General features: G+C 45.2%; 3 protein-coding genes across 12 annotated transcripts in view; all 3 read left to right on the top strand.

Moving 5' to 3' along the window:
• The first annotated feature begins 2,064 nt into the window (after window positions 1-2,064).
• On the top strand, window positions 2,065-11,226 carry Rpp14 (ribonuclease P/MRP subunit p14). Of its 2 annotated transcripts, none has more exons than XM_021182076.2 (6): window positions 2,065-2,240; window positions 5,394-5,480; window positions 5,602-5,686; window positions 8,912-8,988; window positions 9,951-10,029; window positions 11,140-11,226. In XM_021182076.2, the coding sequence occupies exons 2-6, from the start codon at window positions 5,410-5,412 to the stop codon at window positions 11,194-11,196; spliced, it is 369 nt and encodes a 122-aa protein (XP_021037735.1). In that variant the 5' UTR covers window positions 2,065-2,240; window positions 5,394-5,409; the 3' UTR covers window positions 11,197-11,226. The 2 variants fall into 2 exon arrangements, with proteins under 2 accessions (XP_021037735.1, XP_021037736.1); XM_021182077.2 differs by lacking the exon at window positions 2,065-2,240 and adding an exon at window positions 2,247-2,455.
• Window positions 11,227-11,288: 62 nt separating this feature from the next.
• Htd2 (hydroxyacyl-thioester dehydratase type 2) lies at window positions 11,289-11,809 on the top strand. Its single transcript, XM_021182075.2, has one exon. The coding sequence runs from the start codon at window positions 11,310-11,312 to the stop codon at window positions 11,784-11,786; it is 477 nt and encodes a 158-aa protein (XP_021037734.1). The 5' UTR covers window positions 11,289-11,309; the 3' UTR covers window positions 11,787-11,809.
• Window positions 11,810-19,839: 8,030 nt separating this feature from the next.
• The window catches only part of Pxk (PX domain containing serine/threonine kinase like), a 65,705-nt gene continuing 63,207 nt past the window's right edge, over window positions 19,840-22,337 (top strand). For all 9 annotated transcript variants that reach the window (XM_021181482.2, XM_021181478.2, XM_021181483.2 and 6 more), the window contains exon 1: window positions 19,840-20,048. In XM_021181482.2, the coding sequence (XP_021037141.1) occupies window positions 19,947-20,048 (102 nt within the window). In that variant the 5' untranslated portion in view covers window positions 19,840-19,946. The remainder of the gene's footprint in view (window positions 20,049-22,337) is intronic.

Below are 22,337 nucleotides of genomic sequence, written 5' to 3' on the forward strand. Positions count from 1 at the left end.
GGGCTACACAGAGAAACCCTGTCTCGAAAAAAACCAAACCAAACCAAACCAAACCAAACCAAACCAAACCAAACCAAACCAAAAACAACAACAACAACAACAACAAAAAACCCACTCATAAAATCTCAGATAATAATCACTGACAAAAGATTTCTTCAAAGCTTAGGTACCATTACTTCAGATTCATGTCAGATACAATAGTTCTGCTAAAATTCTGCTATAACTACCAAAATACACTCTAGTTTTGAGAAAGAAAATGCCACTCTCTGAGGTCTGTGTTAGCTTTTCCCCCTTATTCCCCAACAAGCCTTGTTTCCTCCGGGCAGGAAGGAGAGGAAACAGAGGCCACGACTTTAGAGCATGGCCAAGGCAGGAATGAAAGCTTAGGGGACAAAAATATCAGATTCTTTCCCCAATTACAGGAAAGGCCCCAACTTACCTGGGCACAGGCGTGGCTGTGCAAGGCATACTGTTACTATCACTGCTGTGTCCCACTCAGGCCAAATCAATGCTCATCTTTTTAGTAAACGCAAGCTGTGTGACCACTGGTGCCAAGGACTGCAATATGGTGATGAGCCATCACCAAGTTCCCATACCCAGAGACTACCTCAGAAGGCAGTTGGGTTAAGATGGTGCTTCTGAACTACTCTGGACAACACTGGCTGCTTTAGGGTTTTACTGCTGTGAACAGACACCATGACCAAGGCAACTCTTATAAAGGACAACATTTAATTGGGGATGGCTTACAGGTTCAGAGGTTCAGTTCATTATCATCAAGGTGGGAGCATGGCAGCCTCCAGGCTGAGGTGAGAGTTCTATATCTTCATCTGAAGGCTTCTAGCAGAAGCCTGGCTTCTAGGCAGCTAGGATGAAGGTCTTAAAGCCCACACCCACAGTGACCCACCTACTCCAACAGTGCCACTCCCTGGGCCTAGCATATACAAACATCACACTGGCCAAAGCATCTGTAATCTGTATTAACACTGGCAACCATCAAAGGCAGACAATTTAGTCTCTCTCTGGCCTTCAGTTCCCTTATGTAAAACAGGGACTATTGCAATAATAGCTGCCTTAGGGTTGCTTGAGGCTTCCATTAGATCACTTACGTGAAATCTTCTGCACAGTGCCTGGCCCAAACGTAAATACTAGTTGCTACTATAACTGTTAGATATACACGGTATGTCACATGAATACAAGGACCATAGCCTCTTCTCCAGAGTTGCCAGCACTCAGAATAGTCGCTAATGCATAACGGACTCTGACTTGGTGATTAGATACAGAAGTGGAATAACTTACATCTGGAAATAGGAGCAGCTGGATTTTTCCATGTCAAAACAGAACCTCTAGTGTATGTTAGGAGCCACAATGGGACACTGACAGACGATCTTGTCTTTAGTGCGTGACACAGATTTTCCTGAGATGGCAAGGCTCAGATTTAGCTTGGTGGTAGAGGACTTGCTTAGCATAGACAAGGTTGTGGTTTTGATCCCTGGCATTGCAAAAAAGAAAAAGAAAGAGAAAGACAAGAAAGAAAGAAAGAAAGAAAGAAAGAAAGAAAGAAAGAAAGAAAGAAAGAAAGAAAGAAAGAAAGAAAGAAAGAAAGAAAGAAAGAAGCAGCAGCTAAATCAGAAGATACATATTCCAGAGTCAGAGAATACAAAGTGAGTTCCAGGACAGCCAGGACTATACAGAGAAACCCTGTCTCGAAAAACAAAACAAAACAAAACAAAACAAAACAAAACAAAACAAAACAAAACAAAACAAAACAAAATGAAAATAGGAAGCTGTATAGGTCAGTGGTTAACNAGAAAGAAAGAAAGAAAGAAAGAAAGAAAGAAAGAAAGAAAGAAAGAAAGAAAAGAAAGAAAGAAAAGAAAGAAAGAAGAGAGAGGTTGTTTGATATAACCTGTTGAGCATAAATGTAGAAATAAACGACCATGAAGAGTGTCTGACGCCAGTTCCGAGGGTGGACGCTAGAGGGCGCAGAACCTGTATGTCCTCAGCCCCCGCTGAGGGTTACGCACTAGTTCAGTGACCGACGCGGCGCGGTGACGCCACGTCCTGTTGTGCGTCTGCAGGGCGGGGCGAATGTAAATACACCAGTTTTCCAGGTCCGAACTTGGGCTGCTGCGTGCGAACTCCGACCCGTGCCGAATTCTAGCGGCGTGCAAGAGTCAGGAACGCGGTTATTCCAGTGAGCCTCCGGTCCTGGGCCGAGGCGGTTTAGCCTCGCGGGGCAGGTGCGCATGCGCGACGCGGGAGCACGGGGTGGAAGTGTGGCGGACCTCAGGTTCTTCGCCGCTGTCGTGTCAGTCTGGGAGCCACCGCCGAGTTCAGTACAGCGCGGCTGAGGTCCCGGCTACAGGCGGTGACCGGGAAGGCTGATCCGGCCGTTTGCTGGGCGCACTGCCTTCGACGTGGGCGCTAAGTCAGTAGCGATTGTTAATGGAGCAAGGTTGGAAACAATCTTACTCTTCGGCAGTTGGGGATCGGCTTTTTAAACAATTGCTTTAGTTATATTTTGTGTTCCCAAAAGTTCAAGACACTGGTTCGTGAGTTCGTGAGAAGCACTAGGGAATGAAGCAGATCTCTGTTTCGGAGTGCAGACACTGTAAAGCAGAAGGGGAGAACTTGCAAGAACTAGGCAAGGAGGGCATGGTATCATAATAGATAGGATGGGCAGTGGGACACATGGAGTAAGATCAGAGAGGCTGGAGAGTGTGAGACACGTGGCTACCCAGAGGCGATTCTGCCTTGCTAAGAAGCGAGTAGCGGTAGCCGAGGCCAAGAGGAGGAGGAAGCCCAGAGTGTTAGGTCTTAAGGAACTGTTTCGACATGCCTTTAATTCCAGCGCCTAAAAGGCAGTGGCAGGCGGATCTGTGAGTTTCAGGGCTCCGTTACACAGAGGAATAAACGCTAAACAAACAAACAAATTAATTAATCCTTTCCTTAAAAATCTGGCATTTAGACAAAGGTCGGGATTCCTTCAGGGATTTAAGAAGGTGGTTCCTACTTCCTAAAAGGAGTCTTATTTCTGGCAAAAGCCATATTGCTTCTCCATTAACCTGTCTGTGGTGCCTATCGAAGTCTATGCTAGTAGGTTCTCTTTTTTTTTGGTTTTTCGAGACAGGGTTTCTCTGTGTAGCCCCGGCTGTCCTGGAACTCACTTCGTAGACTAGGCTGGCCTCGAACTCAGAAATCCGCCTGCCTCTGCCTCCCGAGTGCTGGGATTAAAGAAGTGTGCCACCACGCCCGGCTTCTGGTGGGTCTCTTAATCCTGCACATTCTTGGTCCCTCTTCTTTCTCTTGCTCTTTTCATGGCCAGTCTATTCTATTGACCAAATTCAGGCTGGACCCTTCCAGATACCTCTGGCTGTGCTCTCCCTCATAGCTACAGTAAATTTTCTCCTTAACCAGACCTAGGAGCCGCCATGTCCTTATTTTTGATTTACAGAGGACAGAACTGAGGCCATGGAGGAATGGCTGAACAAGAGATCGGAGCCATGCCCCGAAGGCTTAGACCTTATTCTTACATTACAATGCTTGTGATGTGGCTTAACCCCGCAGTGGCAGCTGTGTAGCTTAGAGAGAGGGCAGGAGATTGAAAGCTCAGGTAAGAGGCAGTTGCTAGTAAGATGTTTGTGAACATTCCTGCAGTCAGTAGACAGTACCAACAGCGTTGAAACTCTTGAGTGTGATGCCTGATCTGAGGGCACCTCCATCTCTGTACAGCCTGCACGGGGCAGTACTGTCTTACTCTGAGAACTCAAGCCTATGCAAAGGTCATTAGGTCATTTTCTTAAGGTTACTTTATTTTTATTTAATGGATATGAGTGTTTTGCCTGTATTGCGCCACTGTACCATGTTGCTACAGTGCCCAGGAAGGACAAAAGAGAGTGTTAGGATCCTCTGGAATTAGGGTTCAAACTGATGTCAGCTACCCTGTGGCTTCTGGGAAATCAACCCAGCTTCTCTACAAGAGCAGCAAGTGCTCTTAACAGCCGAGCCATCTTTCCAGCCCTGAGTAATCTTTAATCTATGTAGATGCTTGTAGTTGTATGTGTATTATATATTAATATACAGCTATGTGTGTTTGTGTGTGTATGTGTGTATATATATATATATGTGTGTGTGTGTATATATGTGTGTGTATATATATGTGTATATATATATATATGTGTGTGCGCGCACGTGTGTGTGTGTATGTGTGTATATATATATATATGTGTGTGTGTGTATATATGTGTGTGTATATATATGTGTATATATATATATATATATATATATATATATATATGCCAGACAGTGGTGGTGCACACCTTGAATCCCAGCACTCAGAAATCAGAGGCTGTGGATGTCTTGAGTTTGGGGTCGGCTGATCTACAAAGTGAGTTTCAGGACAAACAACCAAAACGACACCAAGAAACAAAACCAAAACAAAGAAAAATGTACAGTGTGTCATTTATTTCTTTATTTGTCATGCACATTGTTGTGTGACCATTACCAACCACCATCTACCTTTAAACTGCTCCTAAGCCTCAGGCTTAAACCACTCGGCTCTGCCTTTGGCAGTATTCCTCAGCTAGGAAGTTCTTCATGTGTCAGCCAGGTGGTAAATGACTGAAGTAAACAAGGTTCTGGTAGAGACTGGCTGCTGACAGAGGAGCATCAAGTAGCTGTGCTGCTGTCCTGAAAGCACCTGGACACTCTGGACATCCAGGCCTACCTCACTGCCCCTCAGTCACATATGTGGCAAGTGTTCTCCTTTTTCCGGCTGTCATCTGAGAGTGCTTGGCATTGGGTCTGACGCAGAGAGGTTCTTAAAATGTTCCATAACAGTGTGGCTTGGGTAAGAAGTGGAGCGCCAATGGCAAGACATTGCATAACAAACATCTGCAGAACAAGTGTGAGAAAGCCACCCTGAAGGAAGAGACATTGAAATGGGAATGAGAGCTGGGGGGTGGTGGTGGGGGGAGCAAGGTCTGAGTGGCCTCAAGGAAAAGAGATTTTCTAAGGGGGATCAGCACTTGAGAGTCCAGACCTGTTTGAAATGGCATTGCCTGTGGAATGCCCTGTACACACCCATAACCTGAGCAGGAAAATCAAGAAAAAGGCCAGCCTGGGCTATGTAGCTGGGTTTCCCCCCCCCCCCATTATTACTTGAAAAGAGCAATAGTATTGCTGCCTGTGTTTATATATCTTCTGTTGCCAGTAAGAACACCACAGACTAAGTCATTATAAACAGCTACGCTTTGGTTTATACTTCAGGTCCAAGGCTAAGGGGCGACATTAGTTATAGGCTTCTTGCTTATAGAGTCCCAGCATAGAAAATGCAATGCTACTGTTAATAACCCTGTATATCCTGATGGTTACGAGCTCTCTGACTCCTGTAGGTGCCCATGTTGGAAGATGCCAGCGACTGCATATGAAAGAGTAGTTTACAAGAGCCCCTCAGAGTACCACTACATGAAAGTCTGTCTGTAAGTCCCTCTTGTGAGTTCTGTTTTATATAACCTCTTTTTGTTTGATTGTTTCCTTTTCTATGAATTTGAAAAGCATGGCATTTAATGTGATATTTTCTCTTCTTAATGCTTTTTACAGAGAGTTTCAAGAACATGGGGTTGGACTGAATGTGGCACAGTTCAAACAGCTCCTCGTCTCAGCCCTGAGAGACCTGTTTGGGGAGGTATGGAATCGCTTGGCAGATTAACATTCTTAAGGTTTTGGTACAAAATTTTAGAAAAGGGCCTGAGGGTATAACTCACTGGTGGAATCATGGCCTACCTTGGGCCTAGTTGTACCTGTTACAAAAAAACAAAAGAACTTTTGGTTTATTTGTTTGAGGCAGGTCCTCTGTATGACTCCGGTTGTCTGGAATGTACTCTGTAAACCAGACTAACATCAAATCCCAGAGCCACCTGCCTCTGCCTCCAAAGCCCTGGGATTAAAGGCTTGCAACATCATTCCCAGTTTAGAAAGAGCAGCTTGTAAGAAATACAAATACATACATACATATATCTATCTATCTATATCTATCTTATCTATATATCTTTAATGTTGTACTAGAAATTGGCTAGAAGCTGGTTTTCAGACATAATGAATTCTGTAGGTTATACTAGTGTATCCTGTATTTGACAAGAAATCTATCAGACACCGGCTTGGTCTCAAACAGTGCTATCAGTTATCGTCTGGACGGAAACCAGGAGACATCATTGCCGTCTTTGAAAAGGCAAAGGGCTTACATGAGCACTAGCATGCTTCAGTGCGAGGGACAGCGGGATGTTCTGAGTTCGGACCCTGGAAGCCACATGGTAGAAGGAGAGAAGCAGCTCTCAAGACTTTCTTCTCACCTCGACACGCTTGCAGTGGCACAGGCACACATAACGTATGCATGTGGGCAAACAGACCTCCATACATGTGCCGCGACACACATACATGTGGGGAAAACACGCACATAAATAAACCTTAAAGCAATAGAAAGATGTAAGAGTGTGAGCAGAAGCAACTGTGCTCTGTGATGCTGGCTGACATTTCCATGTGCTCTCAGCCTGTCACAGACCAGCACCTGGAGCAGCTCTGTCTGAGCATTTGCCTAACAGAAGAGGAACTTTGGAAATGGAGGGGAAGAACACAGATAGGGTTGACTGTCAGGAACTGACTTATTCTGTTCAAGTTTTCTATGTACCTTATCAGATAAATTCTGCAAAGACTGTGTAAGAAGATGGAAAGATGAGATTTAGGCTAGAGAAAATATTTGAAAACTCTATGTCTGACAAAGAAGTATTACCTAGGATATTAGAAAGAATTCTCAGAACCCAGTAGTGTTGGGTATAATGATTTACACCTGTAATCACAGCACTAGACAGGCTGAAGTTGGATGATCGAGGTTATGTGTAGCAAGACCCCATCACACACTAAGGAGTCCAATCATAAGAAAACAAACAGTCCAAATAAAATAGGCTGAAACTTTCACAGACATTTCACTAGAGAGTGTGTATAATTGGCAAAAAAAAAACCCACACATGAAAATATTAGATACTAGGGTAGTGTGTACCAGCTGCCACATTAAAGTAAGTCTGTACCTACCATACGACTCAGCAATAGCACTCTTGGGTATTTACATCAGAAAACTGAAAATTTACATTAGCATGAGAGCCTATACCGTGGACAGATGAGATGGCTTAGCAGGTAAAGGTGTTGCCGTCACGCCTGATAACCTAAATGTGATCCCTGTAACCCAGACGGTGGAAGAAAAGAGCTGCCTTCTTCAAGTTGTCCTCTGACTTCCATATGCACATCAGGGACATACTTATGCACACAATAAATAAATATAATAAAAAAATAATTTAAAGCAAAAATCTACACTTGGCCCTGAGAGGTCCCAGCAGTTGCAGAGCACCTGGGTTCGGTTCCTGATATCCACGTAGTGATACCTAACTGACTTGTAGCTCTACTTGTACAGGATCTGTTCTCTTCTTCTGGCTTCCTCAGGCACCAGGCATGCACACGGTACACAGATACACATGTAGGCAAAAGGCTGTGTACATAAAAATAAATCCTGAAAGGAAAAAAAAAGGAATCCTGCACACCAGTGTTGGTGATAGTCTTATAATAACCAGAAGCTGAACACATCACATTTGTTCTTTAATGGATGGGTTGTTCAGTGATTGTATATTCATATCATGGAATATAATCAGAGAAAAGAACAATGCTAGACAAAGCTCTAGAAAATTAAGCTAAATGGAAAAAGCCAACCCTGGATACGTTACTTACTGGGTAATTCTATGTATATAATGCTCTTCCTACAACGTAACCTGTCGAAAGAAGTGGTTGCCAGGGTTACGGATGGGAAATGGAGTGGGTATAAGTAATAAAGGGCCAATAGAAAGAGTCTTGTGATGGCCCAGGTTTTTATCTTAGTGATGTTGGTAGTTATAAGAAGTTGCCCGTGTGGAAGCATACACATAACGTCTGGGCTGACTAAATCCAGTTGTAGCAACACCAGTTACTTGCTTTGGTCACGCACAGTACTAACATACGATGCTGATTATGGGGAGGCTGAGGTAAGAGTGTGCGTACTTTCCTATAGAGTGCAGCAAATTAAAAAACAAAACCTGAAATTTGTATGTCATAGAAAAATGTGGTTTCAGGAGCTAGAGTTTAGTAAGATATGGTTTCTCTCCGTTGGGCTGTCTTATTAAATGGTGACAAGGAGGGGAGAACTATAGATGAGCAGAGTATAGAGTCTGGTGTAAGGAAGAACTCAGTAAGTAGATTGATCTTGTGATCTTATAAATCAGGACTCTGAGCTTGTAAATAAGGAAGGGAGCTGGTTTGTTTGGTTTGTTTGTTTGTTTTGTTTTTTCAAGACAGGGTTTCTCTGTGTAGTCCTTGCTGTCCTAGAACTCACTTTGTAGACCAGGCTGGCCTCGAACTCAGAAATCTGCCTGCCTCTGCCTCCGAGTGCTGGAAATTAAAGGCGTGCACCACCACGCCCGGCTAGGAGCTGTTTTTTTAAACCTCTGCTGTCTGTCTCTCTGTCTCTGTGTGTATGCATGTGTGTGTTTTGGCACACAAATTAAATGGCTTGTGTGCACATGTGTCAAGGTAAGAGGACACCTTGGAGTTAGTTCTCTCCTTGCATCGTATGGGTCCTGGGGATCAAACTAGGGATGAAGCTTAGGTCATGAGGCTTTGTACCAGGCACCTTTACCCACTGAGCCTTCTCAGCAGCTGGAGAAGGAACACCTTAAACACAGGTGCAAAGATGAGGATTACAAAAAGAGGTAGGAACATCGCAGACAGTGGGAGCTCTAAGCAGTCACAGGAGACCAGCAGCACGGTTAATTGAAAGACTGGATTTCTGGGTTCGTGAGGACGGATGTCTGCTAATGTGTTGCTCCGTACGTAGGTCGGTGCCGCTCTGCCTGTGGATGTTCTCATCTACGATGAGAAGACACTGTCGGCCATCTTGAGAGTATGCAGCAGGTATGACCCCAAGACAGTTGGAGAATAACAGGCAGGGAGAGTGGTGGGACAGTACAGTGAAGATGCTTCCGGATGAGAGCGTGTGGCTGGAGGAACCTGCAGCACCTTTGGGGAATTTACACTGGAGTTAATATGAACATTCCTCTGAGACACCAAATTTTGGGGGTTCAGACTCCATCTTAGGGATCCTGACCTAAATTTAACCTCAAATAAACAGCCCACTGCCTAACTTCAGTTTCCAGGTAATCCTTGCACCCCCAACAAGACCCGTGTCTCCAGGTTATTCCCTAACAAATCTGCCCCTGCCTCACAACCACCAGTTAGGAGGAAAACAGAAGTTACGTTTATGGGTTGGTTCGCAGCTAAAGGCCACAGTAGCACCCCAATTAGATGCTTTCCAGGCCAGAAACACTTATCTCTCGATTGCCATCTTCTATAAAACCTTGTCCCAGTGAGTGTTCAGGGCTTTTTCTCTGAGGGAACTGTACTGTTGGTCAGTAGTGAATTAAGCCCAAGCTTAAGCTTGTAAATAAAGACCCTGAGTGATGGCATCAGATTGGTTCCTGCTTGGTCTTCGGGATTCATGAACACTTCCTTGGTACTATACCTCCACCTGGAGTTATGCTAGTTAGAGAAAACCTTGTGATTAGTCACAGTCAGTTTCCCAGTTGATGGTTATAGTTTTAAAGTCATGAATGTGTACATTTTATAAAGAGTCTTGGGGCTTACTTTGTTCTCTCTGATATGTTTTAAGGTTTTATTTCATAACCTCCTGGTTTACTAAAGAAAGTCTTTGTAGACCATCACAAGCAGAAGTACTGAGCTCTGTTCCAGCAGAAATCTTCATTGTTTTTTTTTTTTTTAATTTTTTATTAGGTATTTTCCTCATTTACATTTCCAATGCTATCCCAAATGTCCCCCATACCCTCCCCCCTCATTATGTTTTCCTTATCTTTATACAGTGGTCTGGTCAAATTATGGAGTTCTTTGACCTTGTTTGGAGCCTATAAAAGCAAGAAGTGTGCCTTCAGAGTGATTCAGGTAACAGCTTTTCCTTTACAATTCCAAGAGCTGTTCAGCACTGCAGTGATATAATCTGGGAGTGTCTTAATATTTGTCTTGAGGAAAGCAGTTAACATCTAACAAGGGAAAACCCAGAATCTGTGTGCTTTGGGAACTGAGGCATAGTCAGATTTTTAAGTCATCTTTGTTGGAGGATATTTGATCACACTGTGAATCGGAGATTGTGTTATTTACTGAAAAAAGCTGTTTCTAGTTGTGATGTGGCTCAGCCCTCAGCACACACCTTTAATCTCTGTGGCTGAAATACAGACAAGCCCTGAGCACACATCTTTAATCCCAAGCAATAAAGGTAAAGTTAGTTTGAAGAAGGAAGCATCCATGTTTGAAAGTGATGTCTAATTGAGTGGCAGACAAAGTGGTGAGTCAGAAAGATTTGACAGAATAGGCTATGCCCAACTCTCACGAGAAGAGAAAAAAAGAGATTATGTAAGAGAGCAGCACAGAAGAAAGGGAAGAAGGAAGCCGTTTTCTAGGAAAGTTTTACAGTGACCCATTGAAGAGAGAATGAGTTAGACACAGGAGAAGATAGGAGGAGCTAGAAGGTTAGAACAGATTGGTAGAGCTAGTTAGAGGCCAAGCAAAGCAATTCGGGAGAAGCCAAGAGAAGGCAGGCTGAATCGGTCAGTTGGGAGAGGAGTTTGAGTCAGAGTTGAATCAGGCAGACAGAGTTCAGAAAGAACTCGGAAGGGCGAGCGCATTCATTAGTAAGCTTCGGAGGATGAAAACATTCTCGGCCTGGGTAAGATTGTGTGGAGGCTACGAGCTTCCAGGACCAGGCCTGGAACCTAGCAGGTGGCAGTAAGCCTCAAAGACAGCAATTACATCAGGCGAATAAAAGTTACAACAGGTAAACATACTGGAGATGTTTGGAGGTCAAGCTTGGGATGCTTGTGCTAAAGTCTTTTCTTACCGAGTGTTACACCAGTGATGTACGTCTTGGCATGCGGTTTCCCGGCTTGTGCTTCCATGATGCCCTTTAAAATGTGACTGCTGCAGTACCGTGCGTCCTGAGAAATGTACATGTCTTAGTTTCCATGCAGCCTGAGTTAACCTGTTCTTCTCTTGTAGGTGTCTCCCTTTCTCCTGGCATTATCTGGCAATAGCAGGGAACAAGTATTGGATTGAATACTCTTACAGGTCCAGATATTTCCACTCTCCACGGTGTCTTTAGGTGTCTACATTATTTGAAAACAGACGAAGGCTAAAGCCCCTGTTGGTGACATTTGGAGATACTGAAGATGTGGAGTGGGCTTCAGAGGAGACTGTGGCAACATCATATGGTACCAACAGGGCAGTGTTTTCAGTATGTGCACATGAAAGTTGGAGACCGAGCGGAGCTCCGCAGAGCCTTCACACAGCAGGATGTAGCTACCTTCTCAGAGTTAACGGGAGATGCCAATCCTTTGCATTTAAGTGAAGATTTTGCAAAACACTCCAAGTTTGGAAAGACAATTGTTCATGGAGTTTTGATAAATGGACTTATTTCAGCTCTCCTGGGCACCAAAATGCCAGGGCCAGGCTGTGTGTTTCTTTCCCAGGAAATTAAATTTCCTGCTCCTCTCTATGTTGGAGAGATGGTTTTAGCATCTGCAGAAGTGAAGCGGCTGAAGCAGTCTGTTGCTGTTGTTGCAGTGTCCTGTTGTGTAATAGAAAGTAAGAGGACCGTTATGGAAGGCTGGGTTAAAGTGATGGTCCCGGGAGCGCCCAGATCCTGAAATACAAAGTTATACATTTAAAACCCTGTGCTCTTATTCTCAAATGACACCCGGGGAGGTGGGCTGTTGCTCTTCCTGAAGGAATGCTGGTCCACCCAGAAGCTGTGTGTGGAAGGGGAGATTTCAAATGACACCCGGGGAGGTGGGCTGCTGCTCTTCCTGAAGGAATGCTGCTCCACCCAGAAGCTGTGTGTGGAAGGGGAGATTTCAAATGACACCCGGGGAGGTGGGCTGCTGCTCTTCCTGAAGGAATGCTGGTCCACCCAGAAGCTGTGTGTGGAAGGGGAGATTTCAAATGACACCCGGGGAGGTGGGCTGTTGCTCTTCCTGAAGGGATGCTGGTCCACCCAGAAGCTGTGTGTGGAAGGGGAGATTTCAAATGACACCCGGGGAGGTGGGCTGCTGCTCTTCCTGAAGGGATGCTGCTCCACCCAGAAGCTGTGTGTGGAAGGGGAGATTTCAAATGACACCCGGGGAGGTGGGCTGTTGCTCTTCCTGAAGGAGTGCTGGTCCACCCAGAAGCTGTGTGTGGAAGGGGGGATTTCAGATTGGTGCATGGTTTGTCCAGACTTAAATATGTGCAAGATCTCATCATCTATCAAGGTTTGGATTTTTTTTTTCCAACCAGAAAAACAATTGAGAGGGGCTGGAGAGATGGCTTATCAGTTAGGATCACTGGCTGCTCTTCCAGAGTATCTGGGCTCAGTTCCTAACACCCACACAGCGGCTCCCAACTGTAACTTCAGTCTCAGGTGATGCAACACCGTCTGGCCTGTGCCGAGACTACCTGCACATGGTACACAGACATACACGCATACCTGCAAGCAAAATACAAACACAATAATAGTAAGATAAAAGTCTTTTTAAATTGGGAATTTCAAACAGTTATATTTGTATCTGATAACATCTGTGTCAGTGTTGAGGAGTTTTCTTGCTGAATTTATACCACCATGTATACTGACTGCAGCAATGCAAGTAGAGCCATCTTTGAACACCTAATTCTGAGACCCTTTCTCAGTGGCTTCTGGGTTAGCTTTATAATTCCTTACACCAAGATGTCATCTTTTGTTGGATGTGGTGGCGCTTGCCTTTAGTTCCCACTTCGGAGGCAGAGGCAGGCAGAATTTAAAGCTAACCTGCGTGCCCAGCAAGTTCCAGAACAGCAGGGCTACATAAAGAGACCCTGTCAAACCAATAAAAACAATAAATGACATTTAATTCAAATTTCTCTGTAACTTGCCCTTCAGGGGGTTTGCTGTTACTGGTGAGGGGTTTACATGAAGCCATGACTCAGTGATATAAAGTCCTAGCCCGGCAGCATTGTTGGAAATAATAGAAACAGAATTCATCAGAGGACCGGACCTAGAAATAATTAGCCAGTGTTCTCCTTCCATGTGGCTTCCCATGAGTGAATGGGGTGACTTTTCTGAATTGGAAGTTGGCTGTTCTTCATTTGAACAGGTTAACATGCTGATCTTTCAGAGAGTTGGCCAATCTGTTTGTTAGTATTTTAAACCTGAAGGGAAGAATCTGGAATGCAAAGGCGCTGTTTTAAGGGTTCTAATTCTCTCCCTCTCTTGAAAATGTGGATCTACTTAAAAAACAACAAAAAAAGCAACAATAAAACTATTATATATGTGTGTGTGTGTCTGTATATATTCCTTTATGTGTGTACACACATAAAGGAGGCAGGAGGATCTCTTGAGTTTGACACCAGCCTAGACCCTACCTAACCTAGTTTCAGGACTACTTAGACCCTGTCTCAGAAAGAAAGAAAAAAAGGTGTGAGTGCATGATGGCAGAGGAAGGCCACGCTTAGCTTTTGGGTCCTTTTTAAGAACTTGAGTTATGGGGAGAATGTGCTGAATGTGTTTGTATTAAACAGTTGTCCCTAACAGCCAGGACTTCTGAAATATGTACCTGTATACTTGTGGTCTACCTGTGCTCAGTAGGTTAAATGGTAACTGATCATAGCTAGATGCTTCAATTAGAAATACAAGATCAGCAAGGCATGGCACCTCTTACTATCATAAAACTTAGGAGCATGTGTCACCTGTTCCATATTTCCTGGGAAAAGACATTCCTTCTGTGTCATCTTAAGTAAGCAGATTTTTATGGGTGTGTGCTCGTTTGTTCATGTGGAGGCCAAATGTCAGGCTTGGGTGTCATTACTCTTGACAAGATTAAGATTCACTGTCTTTTTGTCTCTTGCTGGCATTAATGTCAGTAATTAAATGAAGCTGGCTGGCCAGTGAGCTCAAGGAATCCACCTGTCCCCACTTCCCCAATCACTGGGATTTATCTATAAACACAAGCTACTATGCTTGGTTTTTGTTTGTAAACATGGATTCTGGGGGGTCTCTTGGTTGCTCAGCAAGGCACTTTGTCCTGAAGCCTTTGAATAGCTTACTAGGAAGAATTCTTGTCACCAGAGGGCAGTCATGTGTCTAAAGTGAGTTATAAACCTATTGCACCTTCTTCCAGTATGTGAAGGGGGAAGAAACCCCCCAAATCAATGCCAAGAGCTATAGTAAGTCTCAGAATGGGCAGCATTGCAGGCTGAGTTCATCTAACAATGACTTGGTTGTAGGCAAGTCACTAGACTCAGGCCTTCAGTGCACACTCCTGCAGAACGCATCTTTCAACTGGGAATTTGCAGCAAGATCCATAAATGGAGCATAATATGATTAATCGTAGTAGCTACCAGGTTTTTACATTTCTGATATGCTAATTTTAATTCTTGAAACAGCTTTATAAACACAGTTTTTTACATTTCTGATAGGCTAATTTTAATTCTTGCAAGCTTTATAAAGTTACTAGCCCCGTGTTATTGACAGAAGCAGATGCACGCTGTATAGCTTGTCTGAGGTCATCCAGGATCATCCAGGATACATGCTTGAGCTTTCTTTTTCTCATCACTGTGGATCTTACAGTGTTCTCATTCCTGGAGTATTTTCCATTTCAATAGTATTTTGTTAAAATAAAATTCTTAAATCCATTCAGATTGATATTCCCTGCTATAGTTGTAGCATTTCCCTATTTTATACCTATGGTTTCTACCCAAAACCTGCCTCTCACCCTTTACCCCCAATGATGGTCATGCCTCATAGTCTAGGCTGGCTTTGAACTCAAGACCCTCTGGTTCGGGCTTACCAAGCACTGGGAAAACAAATGTGTACCACTGTTCCAAGCCACCTACCCTTTTCCTAAATGCCATTCAGAGTTTGACTTCAGAATGTGGACGCTCTAAGGATCAGTTAGATGACTAGAAAACTAGAGCCAGGCACAGTGGCTGATGCCTAATTCTAGAAACTCACTAACCGGGGTAGGAAGATCTGCTGTCTGTCCCAACCCCTCAAAAGAAAAAGTTATGCAGCCCAAATGGGGAGTGGAGAGAGATGTCACCCTGTGACTTTAAAAGTAGCTTTTCATTTAGAGCATTTTCCCATTATCAATAGTCTGGGGTGGCCATGACCTTTGATCCCTAGAAATAGAGTCTCTCCACGTGGTGACTCAGAGCCAAGGCTGTGGAGCTGCTTGTGCTGTGTTAGAGCAGCCCTGAGGAGCCCACAGGAGGTGCCAGGAGTGACCATCTTACAAGGAAAGGGGCTGGTCAGTGGGAGGGAGCCTTGGTTGTACGGGTCACATATGGAAGTGAGTGCAGAAGTAATGACTGAAATAGCCCAATTTGTCTAGCGCTTTCCATATTAGGGGCATTATAAGCCTGCGACTTATGTGATTCTTGATTGCCACAGAAAGAAGAGCCATCTTAAGCAATTTTAGCCTAATGGACTGGAAAATTGCTTAACAGACTGTTATGTTAGAAACATTTCCATATTACTGAAATGCCACTCACCCCACCCCACCTCCCAGCAGCAAATCCTAGATTAATGGGTAGTGCCTCCCTATGGCTACCATTTATCTTGTGGACTTGACTTGTGTGTTCATCCAAGAAAAAAGAAATCTAAGTGCACACCAGCACCTCTGAGATAACCGTGGGTTTTCATTTTGTGCCAAACTATAAGTCATTTTTCTTTCATGTTCCTAGAGTATAATTCACAGGCCAATTTACTCCCTGAGAAAATTGCTGTTAAATCGCTTCTATTGAGGATTTATATTAAAACAGTCTACCAGGGGTTGACTGTCACTGCGCAGCTTGCTGCTGTGACTGCCTTGTGTGCTGGCTTAGTTGATTACCTAGTTCTAGGTCAGCAGAATCAGGTGCTGTGCCCTCACTCCTGGGTTACACGGCTGGCTGTATGTGGGACCATCACCTGGCTGGCTGTGTGTGTGACCATCTCGGGGCTGGCTGCATGAGCATCTGCCGCAGGGCTCCAGGTACTTCGCTCTTTACTCCCTTTGTGCATCTGGATTGCCAAGAGCAAAGGTCTCAGCATCTTCAGAAAAATTTGGAGTTGGTGCTGGATAACCAGCTCGCAGAAAACCCAAATAATGTGTCCATCAATTAAACAAGATGAATAGATTCCACAAACATTATTTTTGTTTTGTTTTGGTTTGGTTTGGTTTTTGGTATTTCGAGACAGGGTTTCTCTGTGTAGCTCTGGCTGTCCTGGAACTCACTCTGTAGACCAGGCTGGCCTCAAACTCAGAAATCCGCCTGCCTCTGCCTCCCAAGTGCTGGGATTAAAGGCGTGCGCCACCACTCCCGGCTGCCACAGACATTCTTTTTAAAGTGGCTCTTAGCTGTAAACCGTCTTGACCTCATGCCCCTGGACAGATCTTTCCCAGTGTTGCCATAGAAAGTGTTAGCATATGAATGACTATTACGAGTTAAATTCTGTTGCTCAGTGTCCATACCATGATTATTTGAAGAAATAAAGTCATTTGGAGTTGTAAGACCACCCTGCCTAGGAAATTCTGGGTTTTCACAAGCTTCTGTGATGTGATTCTGTACAGCCGTTGTCAGGGCTAGAAATTTCCTCACTAAAATCCATTATGTTCAATCAATCTGGCCAAGCCTCAGATTGTTAGATAAACAGCCCATGAGCTGTCTAAACATTTGGCAACATAGCCGAATATAAAAATCTTTTTTTTTCTTCTGCTAGCCTCCAAGTAGTTGTATGTATGCGAAGAGGTAAAGCCTCCCATTTTCTCATTCCTCCTCAGTTTATGCGGCCCAGAACTAGAGACACAAGTCTGTTTGATTTAGAACAGCTTTGGCCTGAGAAGAGTTTCCCAGATTCAGCCTGTGTGACTTCAAATGCTAGACAGAGCCAGGCACAGAACATCTGTAGTCAGCCACTCCAGAAGCTCAGGCAGGAGGATCTCTAGGTCTCTTAAGAGTTCAAGGCCAAAACTCCAATTAAAAAAAAAAAAGAAAGGAAGGAAGGGAGAAAAGCCAAATGAATATTGAGGTTGTGGGAGGTTGTCAGGAGGTTGGGCAAGGAACTCACTGAGGTAAATAGGAAGAGATGGGCCCAGCAAAAGTGTTTGTCGTGAAGGGCTTCTGGAAAGAGCCAGAGGAAGGAAACCCTGAGCCTGTGGCTGGCTTCCATCAGATGTTGCTCACTTTCAGTTTCCCTTTCCTGGTACAGAAGACAGGCAAGTCACACCTCCTGCCACGTGCAACTCTAGTCTTCGTTCTCACTCCTTTTCAGTCCCTTCCCTTCCCTTCCAGAGAGGAAAGCACTGCAATTCCCTTCTCTAGGCAAGGCTGTGCCGAGGTCCTTGAAATAGCCTGCAGTTTGTTCTTAGCCTCTGGCTCAGGCATCAGTGCAATTCAGGGCCCTCGATAGATAATCCTGCCTGAAGCTGTCCCAGTCTCCATGCCTCAGGTGAGGAAGCTGAAGCAAAGTGAAGTCAGACTTCTGATTTCCCCTGGAGCTGCTGCAGACCTGAGGAGTAGCTCAGAACGTGCACCTGAGCCCTGACCCGCCTAGCTTTGTGAAGGCAGCATATTGCCTAGTTCTTGCGTCAAACTTGATTTTTTCCTTTCTCATAGCAGTCCTCTTCCAAACCAATCCTTTCCACCTTCACCCACTCCATACTCATCTCCTGTTCCCCTTCCACAGTACTTTATCCATGTACTATTCACTAAGTACACTGTTGCTGTCTCCAAACACACCAGAAGAGGGCATCAGATCCCCATTACAGATAGTTGTGAGCCAGGAATTGAACTCAGGACCTCTGGAAGAGCAGTCAGTGCTCTTAACCGCTGAGCCATTTCTCCAGCCCATGACTGTATAATCTTATACTGGGGGTTAAGTGCTTGTCTTTACATGGTATACCTCTGTGCGAAGCTCTCATTGCTTTCTTAAGTATAACCCTCTTAGAGACAGAATCACAGTCTCGAGGTGAGACATGGTCAAGCCTTTCATATGCATTATTAAATCCCAGCACCACCACTCAGTTTATTACATGGTAGGTTCTCAGTAAATCAGTAAATACTCACTGAGTGACTTAATGCCTTCCATAAGGGTTAGGACACTTTATATCCCCACCAACGAAATATGAACATGGCCTTGCCTTGATGAATCCCCACCATGACCAGAGCAATAATGCAGAATTTGTGTTTCTGTTCCTCTGACAATGAAATACTCCATTGTCCTTAAACAAAGAAACGGAGGAAAGGAGTGGAACCGTCCTAAAGTGACACATGGTTTGGCTTTAATGGATTACTGCTCTAAAGCACATAGGAATAAAACTGAGATGTAAGAAGAGGTCTCATTTAGGGCTAAATTAAGAAGATCCCCAGGTCTCCTCTGAGCATTGGCCCCTGAAGGAACTCTGGTGTCACTTGGTTTCTTGGGGTTGCCCAGCAATCTCTAAGCCTGAATTCTGAAGAGAATAACCGTCAAGAGCAATCTAGACCTTTGCTATGATGTCATCGCAGTGGTGATGGATGCACAAAGAAGCTTGGTTTCTATGAATAAAATAATAGAAATTTAGTGGAAACAAACAGAAATAAATCTGTTCTGTGAATTGTCAGGATGGAATGCATATTGTTTGAGATTTTTAATATGTGCAAAGTTCCTTCCTGTCCAGTTGCATTCCTATTACACATTCTACATAGGCATTTACTTAGTTTTGCCAATCGAAGAGTGAGGTCTCAGGGTGTGTGTGTGTGTGTGTGTGTGTGAGAGAGAGAGAGAGAGAGAGAGAGAGAGAGACAGAGAGAGAGAGAGAGAGAGAGAGAGAGACTTATTCAAGATCACACAGATCCTCAACAGGGTCCTAGTCATCTGATCTAAGTTTAATTTCATTATTATCCTGGAAGACTGTGGTCTTGGGTTAAGGTGAGCAGGGTAGATTTGGTACTGAGAAGTTGATCATCAAGTTTGGTGGTTCTGAGTTTGAGGTTCTTGGAGCCAGAATGCTAGGACGGACCAAAGATTCTCAGAGTCCAAGAGATCTGGGTATTCTTTGGGTTCAAAGACTTTAAAGCTCAACTGAGAGCTAGGACGAAGCATACAAGCAGGGAAATCTTTGCATCAGTAATTTTATTTTATTTTTCTACCTCTGTCTTAAAGCTTATTGTTTAAAGGTTAGGAAGTAAACCCCGTGGGATTCAGTTATGAGAGTGTAGCACCTAGGTTCTCCTCAAGATCCAAGTTTAAAACCTGAATCCAGATTTGGTTTACAAAGTTTGGTCTACAGACAGACTGAGAACCCACCCTGAAGTTGCTTCTTGTTATATCCTGAGTCCTAAGGTCCGTGGGCAGGAAAGTGTGATTAGGAGCAGTAGGGTCTCAAATCTACCAATCTGATTTTCTGAACGGTTCATCTGAAAAGCTCAGTTCTGTTAGAGTCCAGAGAAGCAGTGCGAGATGTGGTGGTAATGGTTTAGTTTTGTGCTCCTCGCCCGAGGCCAGGAGCTCACGGTACTGAATGTACCCTGCGGGGGCGAGGAGGCGCCAAGAGAGCAAGGGACATAATGCCTCTGACTGCAACCATGGGACGACAATAGCAGTCACCTACCCTGCCGTGAAGAACGGCGCTAGGACCCAGCGGGGTCGGGCAGACTGGTGTTGACAGCCGGCAGGCAGAGCCGACCGGCGCTAGGACCCGCGGGCGGCGGCGGCGCGCGGGGCGCGGGGCGGTGCGCGTTGACAGCAGCGGCGGCGGGACGCGGCGGGTGGCGGGGCTCGGCGCCTCCGGTTCCTGCCCCGGCTTCAGAGGCAGCGGCGGCGGCGGCCCGGGATGGCCTTCATGGAGAAGCCGCCGGCTGGCAAGGTGCTGCTGGACGACACGGTGCCGCTGACAGCGGCCGTCGAGGCGAGCCAGAGTCTGCAGTCGCACACGGTGCGCGGCTGGGGCGGGAGGCCGGGGCCGAGGGCGGGGGCCGGGCGAAGGCCGGACGGCGGCGCGGCGCGGCGGGGCGCGGGCACCGGAGCCGGGCAGGTGTGTGAGCCCGCTGCCTGCCTCCTGCCCGGCCGCGGTCGGGGCGGCGAGCCTGCGCATCCCAGACCCCCTGGAGTGGCTTAGGGGAGCCCTCGGTGCTCGTAGTACGCACAGGCGAGTTCATTTCTGCCACATGCAGTCTTTTATGGGGCTTTAAAGCCACGCTTGCTTTCATTTGCCCGTACTTTTCCCCCTTTTTCCTTTTGGAAAGGTGCTCTATGCCTTGTAATTTACAAGCAGTAAACCCCAGGAACCAGTAAAAACCCGGGAGCTTGTAGCCTCTGGGACTTGATCGAGGAAATGATGAATGGGGTGGGGGTGGGATTGGGATTCCTGAGATTGTAATGTTTTGTCAGGCCAGCAAATCAGATTCCAGCCCAGAGACTTGTTTATCAAGCAGTGTTTGGGGGTTCATCATCTGGAGGCTAAAGCCCCACAAAAGCCTTCTGTGTCTCTGTCTCCTTGTCTCGCCGTCCCTTTTTCCATCTTGCTGTCTCTGTCTTTTCCTGTGTGTTTATCTCTGTTTCTGTGTGTGTATGTTCAAATTCTTCGCTATTCAAAGAGATCTTTCATTCTGATGTATTAAAGCAGGACTTTTTAGAACCCTGTTACCTCTCCGACAGCCTTGCTTTGTAGGTCCAGGATTGTTGAAAGCATTTATTCTCACTTAGAGAAATGACTGTCTTTTTTAAAAAAATGCACTTTTCCTCCCTATGGTAGGTAACATCCTGAGTCCTATTGTAGAAACTTGTGAAAGGCACCAAAAATCCATGACTTTGTTGCACTTGTAATTTGTTGCAAAGTGGGTATTTAAGGATCCATGTTTAGAGAAAGTAAGAATTCTTTCAAATTATGTTTTTTGACTGGATTACCGGCAAGTAAGTCTTACAACCTCATAGGGTGTTTTAGGTCTATTTAATACTAAAGAGATGGGTGCTCAGAGACCACTTCCTCTAGAAAGCCTTCCTTCCTGCGTAGCTATTACCCTAGGCAGTGTGGACACCAGGATGGTTCTGTAAGTTCCTCTCTTCCAAGCTTTAACAGGAGGGTCTCTACCTGATAGCATTTCATATGTGTTGATTGAACAAATAAGTGAATGGATTGCAACCTCACTGTGCCCCATTTCCTGTTTGTGTAGAGATGGTTGTGAAAGTCAGAACAACCTGGCTTCTGCTAACAGGTCAGTGCTAAAGTGTGGAGGCAAGAGATGTAATGGGTTCCATAGTTACGCCAGAACTTGTCATTAAAACAAGCGTAAGTAATTTTAGGGCAAAAAATTGGCAGTTTTTATAATGATGAGTGAACAGAAAAGACAGTGACTCACAGGAGACCCAGAGAGGCAGATGTGGAGTGAATACAGAGTGTTGTCTTGCGTAACATTTGACTGTTCTGTGCTCTTGCCGTTTTAGCTGTGAAATGTACGACTGAGACATGTTGCCTCAGCCCTAAACTTTATTGAGAAAAAGCAGACACTGACACAAACTTCTTGGACTGCTGATGAGTTACGAGTAGGTCCCTTGAAAATAGGAACAGTTGGAAATTATCTTGGAAAGAAGTAGTTATTGAAAGTGGCGTGTGGGCGAAGAGAAAGGCATTGCTTTCCTTTGGGTGGATGGAAGGTAGCTCTACAGTGTGTTGGCTGTAGAGATCTCAGAGCTCAAAGATGCACCCTTCAAAATACAGCTTTCTAGAAAGTCACTCCTTGGCTGTGGACAGAAACACGTGGAGGGTATCTTGTGTTTTTTTTAAAAAGGAAGAAAGAGTTAGGATATGTTTGGTAGAAGTGCGGGCGGTTTGGTGAGGTGGAAGGGGGTGCCTCTGTGGGCCCCTGCTGAGGCACCCCTTCCCCCTGAGGTACCAGGCATAGGACAGATATATTGTGGAATAGAGTTTATTTAAGGCATGGGGAGGGGAGTTGAGAAGGGAGTAGAGACAAAGAAAGGCAGAGAGACAGAGAAGGAAGAGGAGGAGGAGGAGAGAGAGAAAAGCGGAAAGGCTGTCCAGGAACACATGTGTGTTGGGGGGGCGGGGGAAGGGAGATATGGGAGAGAGAGAGAGAGAAGAGGCAGGGAGAGAATGGGGAGAGAATAAGAGAGTAAGAGAGCCAGAGGGGAGCCGGGCGTGGTGGCGCACGCCTTTAATCCCAACACTTGGGAGGCAGAGGCAGGAGGATTTCTGAGTTCTAGGCCA

This window comes from Mus caroli, chromosome 14, assembly GCF_900094665.2.
Source record: "Mus caroli chromosome 14, CAROLI_EIJ_v1.1, whole genome shotgun sequence".
In the NCBI taxonomy this organism is placed as follows: Eukaryota; Metazoa; Chordata; class Mammalia; order Rodentia; family Muridae; genus Mus; species Mus caroli.